The sequence below is a fragment of the Podarcis cretensis genome (genome assembly GCF_951804945.1).
Source record: "Podarcis cretensis genome assembly, chromosome: 1".
NCBI lineage: Eukaryota > Metazoa > Chordata > Lepidosauria > Squamata > Lacertidae > Podarcis > Podarcis cretensis.
The window spans coordinates 68,546,595-68,565,875 of NC_137170.1; the positions used below are offsets into that span (position 1 = coordinate 68,546,595).

General features: G+C 40.4%; 1 protein-coding gene across 6 annotated transcripts in view; it reads left to right on the forward strand.

The window, feature by feature from the left end:
- The window catches only part of PPFIBP2 (PPFIA binding protein 2), a 106,786-nt gene that overhangs the window by 18,947 nt on the left and 68,558 nt on the right, over positions 1 to 19,281 (forward strand). For all 6 annotated transcript variants that reach the window (XM_079964240.1, XM_079964243.1, XM_079964236.1 and 3 more), the window contains exons 2-3: positions 3,519 to 3,616; positions 13,030 to 13,244. In XM_079964240.1, coding sequence (XP_079820366.1) covers positions 3,553 to 3,616; positions 13,030 to 13,244 — 279 coding nt within the window. In that variant the 5' untranslated portion in view covers positions 3,519 to 3,552. The remainder of the gene's footprint in view (positions 1 to 3,518; positions 3,617 to 13,029; positions 13,245 to 19,281) is intronic.

A 19,281-nucleotide genomic window follows, 5' to 3' on the forward strand; every position in this document is an offset into this window, starting at 1 on the left:
TCGCTGCTCTGGCCAGAGCCAGAGCCAGAGCCAGAGCCGCACACGGAAACGCCGTTTACCTTCCCGCTGGTAAGCGGTCCCTATTTATCTACTTGCACCCGGAGGTGCTTTCGAACTGCTAGGTTGGCAGGCGCTGGGACCGAGCAGCGGGAGCGCACCCCGCCGCGGGGATTCGAACCGCCGACCTTTCGATCGGCAAGCCCTAGGCGCTGAGGCTTTAACCCACAGCGCCACCTGCGTCCCTTGCTCTCTAACATATCATTGCACAATACCCCAATCTCTGAGAGGTGCAAGATTCCAGGGGTTCTAGGTGCTTACTCAGGGTTCAGTTTCCTCAGAATGAGAGACAGTGAAGACTGTGGTGACTTTATGATATATGACTTATTTACTCATATATACAAACTGAGCTTATGGTGTAGGGGCTCACAGCATTAACAGCCTAAGAGGGTATTTCTTCTCCCATAGCTACAGCCTCATAGTCAAGCAGAGATCAGGCATGTCCTTCTAACTACGCCCCCCCCCACCCCACATCTTCTGTCTGGCACAGAGCCACTTCCTTTGTTACCTTAATGGCCCATACTTACAGAGTCGTTACCAAGAAACTTTATTTGGCTGTTTCAACAATTTGAATCCTTGCTTAGATTTTAACCCTTGCTGGATCCAGGAATTAGTAGGGACTCAGGCATACAGCTGTATTTACATTCTGAACAAAGCTGGGTGCATGGGAAGATATTTTGTATAGGGCTCTTCCTTTGTCATGCTGATTCCATAGTTTCCTAGAGTAACATAAATATGTAGTAATTTTGTTTTTTCAAGTATTTGTAGAGGTATCAAGCTTTCATGAGTACTGTATATTGTTACACTAGGAAGACTTTCAATTAAAAATAACAACTTGATTGGTCAAGGAAAATGGACTGTGGAATAGAGAATTGGATTGGATTGGGTATCTAGACCTTTTTCATGAAGTAGAATCATCTAGCAAGAAAGAAATGCCATTTTTTAAAAAATATGGGAAAAGTCACATGATACAGTTCTGTTAGTTTGCCTTTTATGTTTAATGCTGTGTAAAATATTCACAGAGTTCTACTGAAGGTTAAAGGATAACTTCAGAGACATAATTCCTGAGGGGTAGCCGGTTGGAACAGAAATCAACCAAGAGTTCTTTAACATCTTTTAACTGTTGATTTTTTGGGAGGGGGGAATAGACTCTCATGAGAGGTGGTGAACTCTCCTTCTGGGAGGTTTTTAAGCAGAGGTTGGGTGCCCATTTGTCATGGATGCTGTAGTTGAGATGCCTTCATTGCGGGGGATTGGACTAGATGACCCCCCCCCGGTCCCCCTTCCAACTCTAGGATTCTGTGATTCTGTTGTGTCCTAAGCTGTTTTGTATTGCCCTCCTGTTTTTCAAGCTGCAAAGGGGAGCTACTAGCTTCAGAACTGGGTTAGGTTTGTGAAACTCCCTGACCTGCTCTATGGTATCTCTCTCACCCACTCTGCCCCTTCTCTTCTTCAGCCCCACCACTTAACTTTGCTGCTTACTTCTGAGGCTTCCCTCACGCCTCCATTTACTCTCTCTCACCTGTGTGGATGCGTGTTGAGAAAATGGTGTCAGTTTCACTTATGCCACTTTCCTTCACTTGTCCCCCTTCTGTGTTATTCTAAAAAACAGACAAACCAGGGAAGGTTGGACCTTTAACGGAAAGCATTCTTTCTGCTTTCTTTTCTTTTTCTTTTTTTTTTGTAAATAATTGTTTATTGGTTTTACAATTTCAACTTCAACAATTATTTTCCATAAAAAAGAATGAGAAATACAAAATATCCAACATGAAGTATAAGAACTAAAATAAAAAAATAAAAAGCATCATTTCGGAGGTTCTCTTTAACCTCCTGACTTCCCTCCATTTCCTTTCCTGGTTCATTGAATATATATATTTTCTGCATAATTATACTTAAACCTCTTTTTTCTTATCCTTATTATTTTATCCTAATTACATACAATCAATTTTTATTGTTTCAATTCAAATTTCCTTCCATAAACTTTACCTTATTTTAATTACAGTGGTACCTCGGGTTACAAACACTTCGGGTTACAGACTCTGCTAACCCGGAAGTAGTACCTCGGGTTAAGAACTTTACCTCAGGATGAGAACAGAAATCGTGTGGTGGCAACAGGCAGCCCCATTAGCTAAAGTGGTACCTCAGGTTAAGAACAGTGTCAGGTTAAGAGTGGACCTCTGGAACAAATTAAGTTCGTAACCCGAGGTACCACTGTACTTGCAAGTGTTTAGTCAAAGCCTGCCAATGTTTACAATATTTTTGCACATATAAAATAAATGCCTCCCATTCTTTTTTAAATCTCTGTGTCATTGTCTCTGAGCTTTTCTCTAAGTTTTGCCATTGCTGCGTAGTCCATCATTTTCAATTGCCATTCTTCTATTGTTGGTATCTTATCTTCCTTCCACCTTTGGGCTAGTAGGATCCGGGCTGCTGCTGTTGCTTACATAAACAGTTTTTTCTTTTCCTTCAGGATTTGGTTTTTCTGTTATTCCTAGTAAAAAATGCTTCTGGTAGCATTCCTTCTGCTTAATGGCCTTCCTATCCAGTAGGGCTTTGGGGCAAGTATTTTTTTTTTTAAAAAAAGGTTCCTGTACTGAATTGTTTTCACTACTCAGAAGTGCCCAATTTGTATTTAAATTTCCTCTATTTTTAGTAACTTCGGGTCTTCCCAGAGCGGGGCTTAACCTTGTTAAAGGTTCATTGAGATACTGCAAATGGGCTGCTGGCAACAGTTGTTTTAAGAAAAATACTGGATTTCTGGGGTGCAGGTGGTTTTTATAATAATGGTGTCATGTGGATTTGTTGTATTATATTTGTCATTTGTTGTATTACATTGCCTTTTTAAAAAAGTTCAAGGTGGTTAACAGTTTAAATTATTTGATTGAACTGTTTCCCTCTACAGAAATTTTAGAAATAAGTTGGGAATGGGAGTAGGTAGCCCTAGCAGTTTCTTAATTTTTTTAATTGTTTGTCAGGATGTTCATGTGCAGAGTCAAAAAGCACTTTCCCAGACTTGTAGATTAGTTCATGGTGCATTCGGATTTCTACAGCAGTATCCTTAGAAAACTTTTAAAATTTGCATAAAAGGGAGTTCCCCAGCATTTGTAGGATGAAAATTTGCTGGGATATTTAACAATCTGAGAGCAGGAGGATCTGTAGCTCTGTGACTGGCTCATGTAGATTTGGCTCTGTAGCTCTTCCAGGTGATGCTAAGGGATATATGGCGCTGCTTTTATTCTTACATAGTTGTGGTGAGATGTGGATTACTCGGGATCTTTGTTCCCACTTAAAAATGGAAGGGTAAGAACTACTAATTTCACTTCAGTCAATGACACAAATAAAATTGCTCCTAAAAATGTGCTGCTCTTTGTCAGCAGTTGGTTAAGCTAATATGTTAGAATTGATGGCAGACTGATGTTGATGTGATCTGATAAGGTGAACTTTCTCTCCCTCCTTTTTAGACAAAGAAAACAAGGCCTGGAGAAGCTAGAAAACATGGCTTCTGATGCTAGCCATATGCTTGAAGCTGCTCTAGAGCAAATGGATGATATCATTGCAGGTATTGTAATTGATTATTTTTAGTCTGCCCAACAGCAAACATGCCTAGAAATCCATTTAGTATGTGTGGTAATAATGAAGAGTTCACTGTTCAGGAGAAATTCTGTGTTTCTGTTTGTGCGGGTCTTTCTAAGGCATCTTTTGGAAGTTTGCAATGGGCAATGCCCAAGCTGGTGAGTGCAGATTTCTGCTTGCTTGACAGTATATCCTCTTCCTCATGTCTCCCTGTAGCCTTCTCCCAAATGTCCCAATCGCCCTTTCAAGTTGGCACCTCTGGCCCTAACTGTTCCCTTATGAAGAAATTCACCGCACGCCACTGTTTGCTAGGCATGCAAACAGGATAGGGATGAGATTGTAGACTGAAGTTACAGAGGCACTCGTGGTGTAGCACCCTGCTTGTGGTTAACACTTAGCTGGAATGAAATATTCAACGCAGCAATAGAGAAATTAAAATAATAATTTATTTGTCAGACAAATAAATATGAGGCACAGTGGTATATGGTTACCAAGCTCTGGCCTGGCCTCCTGCCATTCTGGCCAGCACTTATATTTCCTTAATCCAGCCCCCTTGCTCCTCCTGTGGCTGCCTCTGTCCAATCAGCCTGGTTGAAATTCCTATTGGCTGTTTGCTAGAACCAATCACAAAAGATACACCCATTTCCTCTTGCCCTTTTATGGGAATCAAAAAGCTATATATTCTTCTATCTATAAATGACAAATAAGTAGTAATATATCTTACATGTGTCTCAACAAGGAATCTTAATTACCAGCTCACCTCTTGCCCTCCTTGCCCTATTGCCTTCCAAAACAGATGGTTAATCTTGAATTTTTATCTTAAACATATGTCAAGGATTTTTAGTTCACATCAACATTGAGAGATCTCCTTCATTTGAAGGTTTCTAAACAAAAGGCCTGACAACCATATATCAGGAGTGCTCGATGGCGTCTCCTGTCTGACAGGAGGTTGGGCTGGTGGCTGACTTAATTTCAGGATAGTTACAACTCTTACAACTATATGAAATAAGAATCTAGCATTTCTTAAATCCTTTGCATAATTATATTTAAGCTAATATATTTAATACATAAATAACCTTTTAAAAGGAAAAGAAATCTTAAAAGGATCTTAGTTTAAGAAAGAAACAGCTTTAGAAAAGACTTCCCAAAAATGCTCCCTTTCTGCCAGCTAGACCAGTTGCTTTTCACTGCTCATTACCTTTTTAACCTTAGGAAGAAGATATGGCTCATTTTACTATTTATCAACCCTTAATTTGTAGGGTCAGTGTAACCTTGGCTGTCAGCCTGTAATTCCCTTTTTACGACTTTGAGAATTGTTTTCTGCTATAAATCAGGGGGCCCCCTTGTCTAGGAGTAAAAACATTGCCAAGGTTCTTAGGCAGCTGGTCTTCTGCCTGGCATAAAACATTTGAAAATCTTTAAGCTCATTTTTAAAATACAAGCCCTGATTAAACATATAAGCTTTAATAAAAATGCAGGCTTATGATTAGATGCCTCAGTGGCTTATCGCCTCAGAGGTAAACATTGTATTCCCATGTGCGGTGCAGAGAAGGGGGTCATCGTTCTTTTTAAGCGCTTTATTTTTGTTCCCGCCCCCAATTCAGTTTTCCACTCTTAGTTGTCCTGCCAGTTCTGGCAAAACTGTTCAGGAGATAGCAAATAGAATGAATGAAAATCAGAGGTGTGAGGCGTTCGTCTGGAAAATTTAGAAACTGGCTGTAATGTTGAATAGGTTTTACCCTGCCTTTTTGAGAGAGCATCTGAACCACCTGATGATCCATAATCCTGCAGTGTGTTACTATGCTAACCAGTTGAACAGGAACGTAAATGAAAGTAGCCTTAAGTTTAACAGGGCAATCTTGTTCAAGTCTGCTCTAAGACAAGTCCTATTAAGTTCAATGGGACTTACTCCCAGGTAAATGTGTGCACAGGGTGTAGCCTAAATCTCATGAGCACATCTCAATAGTGTTGGCTTATGGGTAATAGTTTTGGCAAAAGTAATGGTGAGGCTTATGGTACCATTCCATGATATTGATCCCTTATTTTGGGGTGCTGCAGCTTCTCAGAACTTGACATCAAACCCCAAGTATATCTTATGTTTGAAACATTGACCCTAACACAAACCATGTAAGATCAGCCCACCAGGCAGTGGGAGTTTCCAGACAGCTTTGCACAGCACCAGGTTTCTATGGAGAGAAGATCCCCATATCACAATGTTTTTCAGTATTCTGCTTGTGTACAGATGACTTTCTGAAGGTCTTATGAGAATGCAGGAGGACCAGTCCTGAAACAACAACATGGTTGCCCTTCTAGCAACTTTTCCCTTTCAAAAATGTGAGCTCAGTTTATTTTTCTTCTCGGATCAAATTCCGAACATTCTTTCAGGTCCCACATGGGCAGGTCAGGTGTTAATTACATTTTAAATGCTTGCATTATAGCACATAGTCCATTCCCCCCCCCCTTTTTTTTTTTAATTAGGCCAAACCAAGCCTAGGGAAAGTGCCACTTACCTTGGAAGAGCGTCAAAATGTCCCTGTGATAGGGGTGAACATCACCGCACCATCCATAGATATGGATGCCTTAAGGGAAAAAGAGGTGACCTGGTAATTTTAATTGATAATATATAACATTGCATTTGCGTTCTGTATGTGATGGACTTGTTCAAGGGCACAATGTAAGTAACTGAAATTGGGCATATTATAGACTGTTTTTCTACTTAAAAAAAGAAGAAGAAGACTTGGAATGAATCCAGAGCAAGTCAAAATAAAAGCTTTCTTGCTTGCAATTGTGCTCAGTGGAAATATATTACATCTGGAGCGTATGAGGGTAAGACTGTCAGACCAGATCACCAAGTAGAATTGCATTTGATGTGATAAAATTTGACAGATAAGTCAGTGTCTCTAGGCTCTTCTGCTTTGGTACATCTATAATGATAACTGCTCTGAGAATTAAGGATGCTGGATGGTCAGCCTTAGTTAGCTGTCTCTGCCTTGCAAATGCAGAAGAAATTATAATGAGCATGTCCAATCCCTTAACTAACATGTTATGCAAGTGCATTAGCACTGTGAGACCCTGTGCTTGAAACAACCCCATCAAATTGAGTGTGGTAAAATCTCTCTGCACAAATAAAAACAAACAGAAAACCTCAGAGACTGTCTTTTGTCTGTCTTACGTGGATCACCTCACATTGGGAAGCACCACAGAATTATAACTAAGTTAAATATTTAGAAAACTATGTGGATAATCTGTCTCCCCCCCCCCCACATACACAACATAGATGGCTGCTATAACAGTAAGGGCTTATGCACAATTACCTTTTGCCTTGCCCTTTCCAGGCACAGGTCTGATCTTTAAAGCTCCATGCCTGAGAGCTCTTTCTTTCGCTCCAGAGCTGAAACAGAGCAAATGACAATTTGCAGAAAACCCAAATTGCTGTTTGTTGCAGTTCAGCTTTAAAGAGCGGGTATTTATGGGGAAAGCTGCAGAGCGCTTGGACATGGAACTTTAAAGCATGGACAGTGCCTGGGAAGTGTGGAGGAAAGATAGGTGCAGATAAGCCCTAAGGTAGCTAGGGACAAAGCCATTAAACCAGGGATAGAGAACCTCCGGTCCCTAGACATTGTTGGAGCACAGCTCCTATAATCCTTGGCCATTGGCCACAGTGGCTGAGACTGATGAGTGTTGTGGGCCAACAAATCCTGGGGGGCCACAAGTTCCCCAGTCCTACATTAAGGACTTTAAACCACATTCCCCAGATGCTTCTTCCAAGTGTGGCTTAATGTAAGAAAAAGAACTGATTTGCCTTGGTAGTTCCATCAGTGTTAATGAAATGGAAAAGTTAACTCCATAAATTTGCTCCCAACAGTACAAAGACAAAGCTTATCCAACTTCTTTTGATTATAATGGAATCTCTGAATTGTATGGCTGTGATACTGCTAGGATCTTCACTTTGCAATCTTTTCTTATGCCTTTGAATATGTGATTCCGCACCCCACCACCCCCAACCTCACAACAGTAATTTGCAGTGCTTGTGAAGAACTGTAGGATGTAGGCAGGAAGGTGGAAACAAATAATTGAGAACTGAGTTCTGGCTGAGGCTTATGGGAGTTGTAGTCTAGCAATACCTGCATGGAGCAGGCTTGCAAAGCTGCCTTATAGCATTGATTGCTGTGTTCCAAGGTGAGATGAGCAGGAAATTGGTGTCCTAGCCCTAAATCTATTTGGCATTGGGGCTGATATCTGCCTCACAGTTATGCTCTGCCCCCTTCACAGATGAAAGGGTGATTACTACATCCATACAGGACTCATTTGGGGATCGGTGCCTTTAAAAGTTTGAATACATACATGCTCTAGCTCTAATTCCTCTTTTAAGATACTACAGGCTGTTAGGAGTTCAAAGAGCCAATTTCAATTTTCCTCAACCATCCTTCAAACTCTTAATTGCCCTGAGCATTTCATAACTACTGGAGTCCAATGATTATGCTCAGTTCTCCAGGGGCTATTTTGTGGCTTCTTAACGGCAAAGCAGAATCTCTACAAGGTGGCATGAGTCAAAACAGGAGGCCCTCAAGTGCATATTACCTAGAATTATAACTGTAAGAGAAGTAAAACAGTACAAGACTTGCTGGAGGGGAGGGAATTATAAAACTAGCAGTAACATAGGCAAAGGGATTGAAAACAGTGTTTACAAGGCTCTCTTCTGCTTAAGTCTTCTGACCTGTTCTTCAGTCAAGGCTGGTCTACAGAGTATACTGTCCACAGTGGTTAGAGACTGGGCTGTGTTTGGGAAGACTTGGGTTCACATCCCCACTCCGCCATGAAGCTCATTAGGTGATCTTGAGGTGGTCATTACCTCTCAGCCAACCCTATTTCTCAGGGTTTTTGTGAGAATCGATGGGCAGGAAAAATCATACATGCTACCTAAACTTTCTGGATTAAGGGTCTCTTGGTACTGCTTGCCATTAGGGGTGGCCTTGAAATGGCTTCTCATAAATGGTTTCCCTGGCATGGAGACTTCCAATGCCAGGGAAGCCATTTACAGGTCAGGACCATGCTGGTCTTGGAATTCACATAGTCAGGAAGAGCCACGTGATAAAACACGACGATGCAATTTGAAGCTTGTTGCATGCAGTGAGTGAAAACTGTAGAATGACCATTAGTGTGAGACATTTGCTCATCAGTTTAAGTGTCTTCCTGTATAAATACTGACTTCCATAGCACTTGGAAGTATTTTGTCATTCATTAACCTTTTCAGTCGGTGTAAAGCATTGAACTCCCCCCCCCCTCCTGCAGTCAATTTGTTTTTTATTTCAGAAGAGTTATATACTGCTTGGTTGCAATGAAATCTCAGTGCAGTTGTAATAAAGTTAAAAACCCCAAACAATAAAGCATTGGTAAAAAAGAGACACAGAGAGAAAACAGAACTAATTAAAACATTCAACAAATAATGAAAATTACTGAGAAAATGCTATATGGTTACTACTTTGTTAAACCATTACATTAAGCCGTTACATTTCGCCCTTCTAACGTGCATAGCTTGCTTGCTTGCTTTGGATATCTTTCTGGGTGAATAAATACAAGTGTGAAGGTGAGTTAGGAGCCAAATCAGAGGCAGCAGCTCTGTAACCTATGTTGCCATGTTTATGCTCGGTTGACTAAATGGGAAATGGTATGGTTTAAGTCCTTGCTTGCATTTCTACTTCGCTTCTCTTTCTGTGTGCTTCATCGTGAATTCCTCTGCAGGCAATGTCATTTCTCCCCTTCTCCCCCTTCTAGCCAGAAAGTGAAAGGGCTAATATGGCAACCGCAGAAAGTTGGGTTAAAAATAACACAGCACAAAAGAATGGCATGTGGCTGGAAGAGAGGGTGTCATGGAGATTGTATTTCCGCCGTCATATGCTGGTGCCTATTTTGCCCACACCCCATAAAACCAACTCTGGAATATCTCTACCCTGTGATACTTGGAAATTCTCTAATATTCTTCTTTTGCTTTTTATTCAACTCTTGCTTAAGTCATAGCTACAATCTGAAGAAGTAGCATATTAATTTACAAGCAGTTGTGAACAGATCCTGGGCTTCCTTTGAGGTATTCCTATGTAGCAGCTCCCCATTCTGAATTGACAAACCACTTTGAAAACTAACCTTGTTGTGCCACAGCCTAGTGGGCATCAGAGGAAGGGCCTTTTCTGTGGTGCCGCCCGTACTATAGATTCACCTTCCTTCTGCCCCTTAGGCAAACAGCCATATTCATGGTGTTTAGGTGTCTTTTAGAAACGCACTCGTTCTTCCAGACCGTCACTGGTGCTTGACATTCGGATGTTATAGTTTTAACTCTGCCCTATTTGAATGTTTTGATGTGTATTTGACATGGGACAACCTGTGAGTGGAACTCTGCTCACAGGAAACTTTCCCTGGGGAAAGCGGGGAGATTATTTCCATCAATTTCCCCCTCCTACCTGCAGCTTCCTATACCCTCTGAAAATCTATTTTGGATGGTTGGGGGGACCCCCTGGAAATCCACATTGAAAATGGGTCCATTCCATATACATACCAACTTATTTGTAAGTTGTAAACTAATCAACATGGATTTCCTGAAATTAAAGAAGCACTCAGTTTTGTTTTTGATTTAAAAAAGGAAATATTAACATCATAAGCAACATTTTAGAGCATTCATTGAAAGGTAGCTTATAAATATTATAAAATACTGATACCCCTGCTCACTCCCCTGGCCTCCTCTCCTTTTTCATCTCATCCACCCCTTTGTCTATCCCCTCACAGCTTGCCCAAACCTCCTCTCCCCTCACAGCTCACCCCAAGCTCCACTGCCTCCACAGCTTTCCCCCCACCCCGTTCCTTTTGCAGCTTGCCCCATACCCCTACCTTTTAAGGGAGGGCTTGGCACCTCATAGAGTGGTTTGCCACAGACCACGCTATGAAGTGCCTCTTCCCTCATTGAACAGTTCACCTAGGCTGCCTACCACCCGCACTGCTCTCCTGCCTGCCAGCATGCTGAAGTTGACCTGGCCATGTGAAGTGCAGCATGATGACAGCATTACATTTTTAATGTATGTAGGAAGAAATAGGAGCAGGAACCTGCAAGCCACTCCAGTATCCCTGCCAAGAAAACTCCATGGACAAAGACAACAGGCATATAAAAGTTATGACGCTGGAAGATGAGCCCCTCAGGTCGGAAGGCATAAACATGCTACTAAGGAAGAGTGGGGGACAAGTACAAGTAGATCCAGAGCTGATGAAGTGGCTGGGCCAAAGCCGAAAGATCGTTCAGTTGCAGATATGCCTGGAAGTGTAAGGAAAGTCCAATGCTGTAAAGAAAAATATTGCATAGGAACCTGGAATGTAAGAACCATGAACCTGGGTAAGTTGGATGTGGTCAAAAATGAGTTGGCAAGAATAAATATTGACATCCTGGGCATCAGTGAACTAAAATGGACGGGAATGTGCGAATTCAGTTCAGATGACCATCATATCTACTACTATGGGCAAGAATTCTGTAAAAGAAATGGAGTGGACCTCATAGTCAACAAAAGAGTGGCGAAAGCTGTACTGGGATGCAATCTCAAAAATGATAGAATGATCTCAATACGAATCCAAGGCAGACCTTTTAACATCACAGTAATCCAAGTTTATGCACCAACTACCGGTGCTGAAGAAACTGAAACTGACAAATTCTATGAAGACTTACAACACCTTCTAGAAATGACACCAAAGAAGGATGTTCTTCTCATTATAGGGGAGTAGGGAGTCAAGAGATAAAAGGAACAACTGGCAAGTTTGGCCTTGGAGTTCAAAACGAAGCAGGGCAAAGGCTAATAGAGTTCTGTCAAGAGAACAAGCTGGTTATCACAAACACGCTTTTCCAACAACACAAAAGACGACTCTACACATGGACCTCACCAGATGGGGAGCATCAAAATCAGATTGATTATATTCTCTGCAGCCAAAGATGGAGAAGCTCTATACAGTCAGCAAAAACAAGACCTGGAGCTGACTGTGGCTCAGATCATCAGCTTATAGCAAAATTCAAGCTTAAACTGAAATTGTAGGAAAAACCACTGGGCCAGTAAGATGCACTCTAAATCAAATTCCTTATGAATACACAGTGGAAATGAGGAACAGGTTTAATAATTTTTGAGTACAAATGGAGGCAATGATTAGGAAAGCTGTATGTGTAGAGCTCTGGGTTTAAAAGGAGTTGGTCAAATTCTTGGAGGCCAAGGCTTTCAGTGGCTACTAGTCATTATGGCTATATGCCACCTTTGGGATCTAAGGCTGCAATGCCTCTGAATGCTGGTTGTTTGGGAGCAACAACAGGAGATGGCCCCTGCTTTGGGGCTTCTAAGGGGCATTTGATTTCCCACATTGCATGGAAAGCATTGCTGGACTAGATAGGCCCTTTTGCCTGATCAACGCAGATCTGCTCTTGTGTTCTTAAACAGTGATGCCTTGTTCCTTAACACAGCTTTTGACCACTTCTGTTTATTTCCAAAGAGCTTTTGTGGAGTGTCTCACAAGCACCATCCAATTGAACGGAAGCTTTAGAGAAGCAGTGCTTGTTGGAATACAAACACAAAAAAGAGTCTCAATTGGACCTGACAAACTAATTATTCAAATGATTACATGTGTGAAAGTGCTGGAGGAATTGCATTGCTAAAAGTGGGCTAAAGCCCACTAAACTTGTGTGGCATTTAAGATGGCAGTAAAAATACCCTTGCATTTCCCTACAAAATCGTAAAACAAATAAGTAAATACTTGTGGGGTTTTTTAGTAGTGTGTCCTGAAAAGATGGTGACACCTAATGGTTTGTAGGGGCAATTGCAAGTAGCTGGTTTGGATTTTCTATCTTCAGTTTTTTCCAAAAGACTGAAATTATCTTTGGCATATCCACCCTGAGATTGCTATAATTATTGAGTGATTATGATAGGTAAACAAAAATAAATTAAAGAGTAATGTTGAGTTGCAGTGGGGTTAGGGGATCAAGGGGCAGATCTAAAAATGGGGGTGCAGAATTACAGAAGTTAAGTAAAAAGTTCTTTCAGGAAGTTACTTGTGTTTTGAATAACATTTCTGGAAAACCTTTTGAAACCTAGTAGCTTTGTTTTGGAGTTTGCCCAGTTTGTTCCATTTTCAGGTCATCATTTGGTTTTGTATGTTTTCAGTGTGCTGTTTTAACAGGTCATAACTGCACTGGGCAGCATTCAATTATGTCTGTTGGTGAGTGGAATAGATTATAATACTCTAAGGATTGGTCAGATAGGATAATTTTGGCCTTACTTCCCATCCCCTGTGAATGTTACCAGTATTGTATCTTGCATGTAAAGAACTTATAAGTAACTGGTTCCTCCTAAATTGCTTTTTTGGGTTTTTCTTGTTTTCTTTTAGGTACCAAAGCAGCCGTGGAATATACAAATGGCGTCTATGACATGGTGTCACCTGCTCAGTCAGTGTATTTTGGCACACTACAGATCCTTCATCTTCTGGAAGACTTGAAGCTGGCATTAGAAATGGTCAAGGATCCACAAGAGAGAGAAGCTTTGCGGAATCAGATACCAGGGACTACAGCAGCATGCATACACGCCTGGCTGGAAGAAAATCTGGTAAGGAGAAACTCAATGCCTTTCCATATTATATTGAGAGACTAAAGACTCATGCATTGAAATAAGCAGCCAGCTAACCAGCAGGTAGGAGTTCCTTTGTACAGGTGCTACTGTCCTTTAGGAGAGATCATAGTGCATTGGTTTTCCTAGGTTCAAACCATGATAGCTCTAGTTGAAGAATTCCAGTTTGCAGGGCTTATTTATTAAAAAAAAGATTATGCCACTTAATATAATAAGGAACTTTTAGGAGTTTACTTAAAAATACAACAGTCAATAAGATTTCCCAAAAAGTAAAACACAATTTTATATTGCACATAAAAGTGATTAGTGTACAAAACAGAGGATTAAACATTAAGAGTCCATGGGTGGAATTCAACAGTGAGCTAATGCAAATGTTCTGTCAGCACAATTCTGCTTGCCAAATAGAACAAGTTCCTCTCCCCCATATGTAAAGTTGAATGTTGTGCTAAGAATCCTAGCAGCAACATTTTACAACAGCTGTGCTGCCAAACCAGGTGCAAGAGTAACCCCACCTATATCCCCATACAGTAGTCTTAATTGTGAGGTTACCTATGTAATTGTGAGGTTACTGTGGCAAAGCTATCCTTGTCAAGATGTGGGCATAGGTGTGCACCAGCTGAAGTTGGCAATGGGCACTGTGAACCACTGAAATCACCTGAGCCTTTAGTGTCAGCAATGAATCTAGGAGCACCCCAAAACTATGCATGTGCTCTTTCAGATAGGTTGCAACTCTATATGGGTATGGAGTCAGTCAATTCTGAACATGATGGTTGATAGTGACATAGCAACAACAACAAACTGTGCAAAAGCAGTTTTGTGAATTTGGCCTCCGACCTAGTTTGGGAAAGAGTTCCTAGAATGCCAAGGAGACTTTGTCTTGCAGGTTAATGTGTCCTGTCGCTTTGGAACAAGTTAATGTGTACTAGGACTATGGAACACTTTCAGGTTGTTTGTTAGCAAAGTGACCTGGCTTCAGATTGCATGCCTCCAAGGTATTGTATCACAATTAGCAACATAGCACTGGAAACTGGAGACTGATGCAGATTTCTAAACATTTCACTTTGAATGGGCTGTCTGTCTCATCAAGTTGGCTCTTACCGTTCAGGGTTTTGCCGTCTAAAATAGGACAGTTTGTCTAAAGAAGCTAGGTGGCTATACATGGAAGGTCCGCCCCATAGTGGGGATCTGAAAATTTGCCATATGGTGCAAGTCTAGCAGTGCATGTACTATGTTTTTAAAAATAGTTATTTATATTAGATAGCCTTGAAGCATAAATCTTAAGAGTCTTAGTATCTTAATTTTTTTCAATGTTTCCTCTGTAGTAGTCTTATTATTAATTACAGACATAAAGGTAGGAAACGGGTATTTTATTTGACAGCAGATTTGTTTTGTAATAATCTTACAAGTAAATGAATGCATACGCTGCTAGGAGCTTCCTGTACAGGAAATTGCCCAATATTGAGAAACCACAACACTTCTTTTTCTCTCTCTACTTAATTAATATATGTCAAGTCATGCTAGTTTTGGCTCTCGGTTGTTAAGCATGATTGACTTCATGCACAATTGGCTTCACTATTTTTCATTCTGTGCTAATATTCATTCTATGCTGACTTCTGCTTAACTCTTTGTGAAGCGTGCTCTGGTTGACAAATACCAGGGTTAACATTATTTGATACAATTTGCCCCGAAATGGAAAATTAATCAGCAGAACGCTATCTTTAAAACTCTAAATATTTCTACATAAACCTTTCCTGAGATTACCTTTATCATCATATATACGTAATATGACAGAGTTATCTTTTAGGTGTTAATAAAATGGATTTCTGTACAGTACTTTAAGGTATCTCCAAATATGTTTCCCATATGTTTCCTATCAATCAAGTTAGTTTCCTGCATCCACTTCTACAGCTTGAAAAACAAACAAACTTGGAATTCAGTATTAGTGGTTAAGAAGTTTTCCTTCCCAGCTCTTTTTATACATTCATCCAACCACTACATGTTTAGGGGGAGAATGGAAATAGCACCTTTCCATCTGTACCTTTCATCTGTAGGTCATTAGTTCAAATGTGATGACAAGCTAGCAGTCTGAAAACCACTGCAATCTGTTTAGTTAGCAAGCGATCTGGAGGTCAAGGTTTCCAGTTGCATTCTTAGTGTTGCATTACAGTTCTTTAAAACTCAAACAGCCTAACTGGCATCCATTGTTCATCTGAATTAGAAATATTACGTACTTAACTTCGTATCTTTAGCAAATATATAGTTCTATCCCATTAATGATTGTGTCTGTGGTGAAAGGTGGGCAATACAACAGCTTCCTGCCCTACAGACTGTGGCTTTGCTATTGATTACTCATTCAATGCCCTCAGTTTCTCCTTTTGAGTTTAGTGATCGTAAACTGATACTTCCTGATTAGGCCATGTTGTCTTTCTACAGTCAATGTGTGCTTCTCATCTGACACAAATCCCTTCAAAGCCAATGTGAAGGTGTGCTTTGATGAAAGCGATTCAAGAGAGACTCCACTTCAAGGTTTAGTCCACTTTAAGGTTTTGCACTACATGTGTTGTCATCCTTTGTTGTTGTTCTAAGTCAAGTTATTGTTGCCAGAACGTCTGCTTTGCAAGTAAAATTTCCCTTGTGTGGCTCCGTTTTGTCAGGCTTAAGAACAAACATTCAGGTACCCATTTCATTCAATCATTTTTCTTCTCACAGAACACAACCTCTCCCTTTTTTCTCCATTGGAAAGCAGTTGTGTATGTTTTGGAGTTGGTCCAAATTCTGAAGTTCCCAGAGTCTCTGTGATCTGTTGAAAAAATTGTAATACACATATGAAGTGCCCTTAGGAAAGAAACATGCCTCCTTAGATCTTAACATACAATAAAGTCCAATTCATTGGCTTTGGAGAAAGCAATCTTTGTCTTACTTGATACATCCCTTTCAGTAAAAGAATGTCAGTAATGAAAATATGAGTGTTCAGTTTGTTGTCCCTTCTTCTTGCAAGTGCTGGAATTGAGGTATTGAACCTAGAGTTCATACACTGTGCAAATAAGCCTTGTTTGGGAGGAAAGTACAACTTGCTTCTAACCACATTGCCCAGCCCACCACAGATTGGCACTTCTACCAAAAGCGAAAAATGGCTTGCCTGCTTAAATTACAGGCCAGTCCATATTGTCAAAGGCAGTTTTGGCCTCTGAGCCTTTTTTGTTTGTTTGTTTAAGGAGGGCTGGATGTAGGGTTGTCTCCTGACTAACCTTTTCATGGAGAGAAGACCTCCTTCCATTTGTGGACAGTACTGCTATCCAGCAGAGGCTTCCCCTGGAGAAAGGATCCAGTGGAATCCTAATCCCCCCTTTCTCCTGCAGCCTCCAGTACAAGGTCCCAACCCTCCAAAGCAGATTTTCAGGAGCCACAGGAAGTTGCAGGGAGAAGGTAAAGGTAAAGGTACCCCTGCCCATCAAGGCCAGTCGTGACCGACTCTAGGGTTGTGTGCTCATCTCGCTCAAGAGGCCGGGAGCCGGCGCTGTCCAAAGACACTTCCGGGTCACATGGCCAGCGTGACGAAGCTGCATCTGGCGAACCAGCGCAGCACACAGAAACACTGTTTACCTTCCCGCTATAAAGAGGTCCCTATTTATCTACTTGCACTTAGGGGTGCTTTCGAACTGCTAGGTTGGCAGGAGCTGGGACCGAACAATGGGAGCTCACCCCGCCGCGGGGATTCGAACCGCCGACCTTACGATCAGCAAGTCCTAGGCACTGAGGTTTTACCCACAGCACCACCCGTTGCAGGGAGAAGGAAGAATGGACAAAAGTCCTCTCTTTTCCCTCACAGTGACAGTATCCCAAGAACAAAGTTACATACAGGGGATTTTGGATTAAAGCTCTACATTTCAGGAGTCTAGCCTAAAGCTTTGCCAAATCGATTTGTCCAGTTACCAGTCTTTTGAGTTTAAGTAGGTTAGGCATTTCAGGGGTCTCTTGAATATCTGTAGTTCAGATGTTACTGAACTACAACTCCCATCACACCTACCTAGGGCTGACAACCACCTTCAATGGGTCACAAGTTCCCCTATCCCTGTTTTTAATGAGGTTCACATTCATTAACTTATTGCAAGCTGCTTTGTGAAGGCTTGTATTAAGATGGTATGTGTAAGTAAATAAACATGTAAGTAAATACATGTCAGTAAATAAACTGCAGAGAGGTGCTGGAACCTTAAAAAAATAATATAAAAGATCTAGAATTAAAAACCTACTGTGGACATAATCTTGTTTTTTGTGGTTTCTGTTTGATGGAATGAGAAAAAAAATGAAGTGTTTCTTTTACAAAATATGGAGGACTGGATGCACAGCATTTATTTCAAACAGCAATCTGGGTAACTGTGCCAAATAGTTTTCCTTCCGAACAAGAGTAGGAAGTTGACAGTATCTGTTTATGCAACACTTTGAGCTATATTATAATGTTGTATGGCATCGAAGTATTAAGTCATTGTATCCAAATGTATTCATATGTGAAAACACTGTCTGTGTCTCTGTTTCTGTGTGTGTGCTCACTCAATAACACTTATCTCTGGGAATACTTTAGGCTTCTAAACAACAGAACACAGGCTGAGATAATTATTGGTTACTTGCTGATATTGGATACAATGACATAATTATTTGCTAAATATTTTAGCAGTGAGGGATCACAAAGTGGGTAGTAATCTTAACATTAAAAATTATACACTAAACCATTCTTGGCATGGTCTGCTGAACTATACACTAGTGGAAACATTTGGGGAAAGTTGTATTTCTAAGGTTTGATGGCTCATAACAGCACTCTTTTTTAGAATAACACCACAAAATAATACCATAAAATTATATACCATTAGAAAGATAATTTAATGCAGAATATGATGCAACAAATTCTGCCGAAGTATCTTTATTCTATCAAATGTTATTGCCTAATAACTCAAAAAAGAAAGCATAGCTGCCTTATGTAAGAAGTGGATTTCCATAACTGAAAACTGACCTAGAACAAACAGAGTGAAAAGCGTTGGTTGGCCATCTAGAAAGTGATGTAACATCTAACCTGAATCCAGAAAATCTGTGAATCTGATTAAAGAAGCAACCAATGAATAAAGCACAATTGACAGATGCAAAATCCTTGGTTCACTCCTTGGGACACCATTGTAGGGCTGTAATTGCGGCAAAAGATATCCATACAAAGTACTAACAGAAATTATGAGAAGCAATGCAATACTTTTTATCAAGGTTTTCTGTGTATAACTTCTTTATTTGGTATTGGTGTTTATTTTGTAAGTTTTTTAAAAATGATGAGGATACAGTGCTCTAGTTCTAACGGCACTGAAGAATGGAAAAAATCCTTCTTAAATATCTTACTACTAAATAAATGACAATAGTTTTTTACTTTCCTTGCAGTTAAGGATTTGCTTTGGAGCAAATCACTGAATCACCTTGAAGCATCAATTGCCTGATCTTGGTATTGACATAATATGATGCATGGCTTTAATTTTTGCAAATGTTGATGCTGCATTCTTAAAGGCAGCATTGATAAAATACTTTAGAACTCCTCTGGAAAGTATAGCTAAGAAGAAAGATTTGGATCAGAATTATGTTTGCATAAGAAGATGTAATAGAATATCCTCTCACCCCCAATTCCAGAGTGACCTTTAGTTTGAACACTTTATTTTTTTTAAAAAAAAAGACGCAAAAAGCCATTCCTGGAAGTATTTTGAATGCTGAAGTGAGCTATGTAATTATATACTAATCTTACTGTCGATGCCAAAAATATAATGCATAGTTAAACTGGCCAATATACCAACCTATAATTTGGGCAGGAATCTTGCATTTCTAGTGTTTCTGAACAAAAATGCATAAAAGTACAGATTATTATTTAGGGCCCAATTATTAAGAAAGTGGTGTCTCTCCATTTATTTCCCTGTGTGTCATTGCTTCTCTTTCTTCTACAATTACTTGTAAATAGAAGGGGAAGTGTGTTATGGGAAGTTGTCTGAGCTGC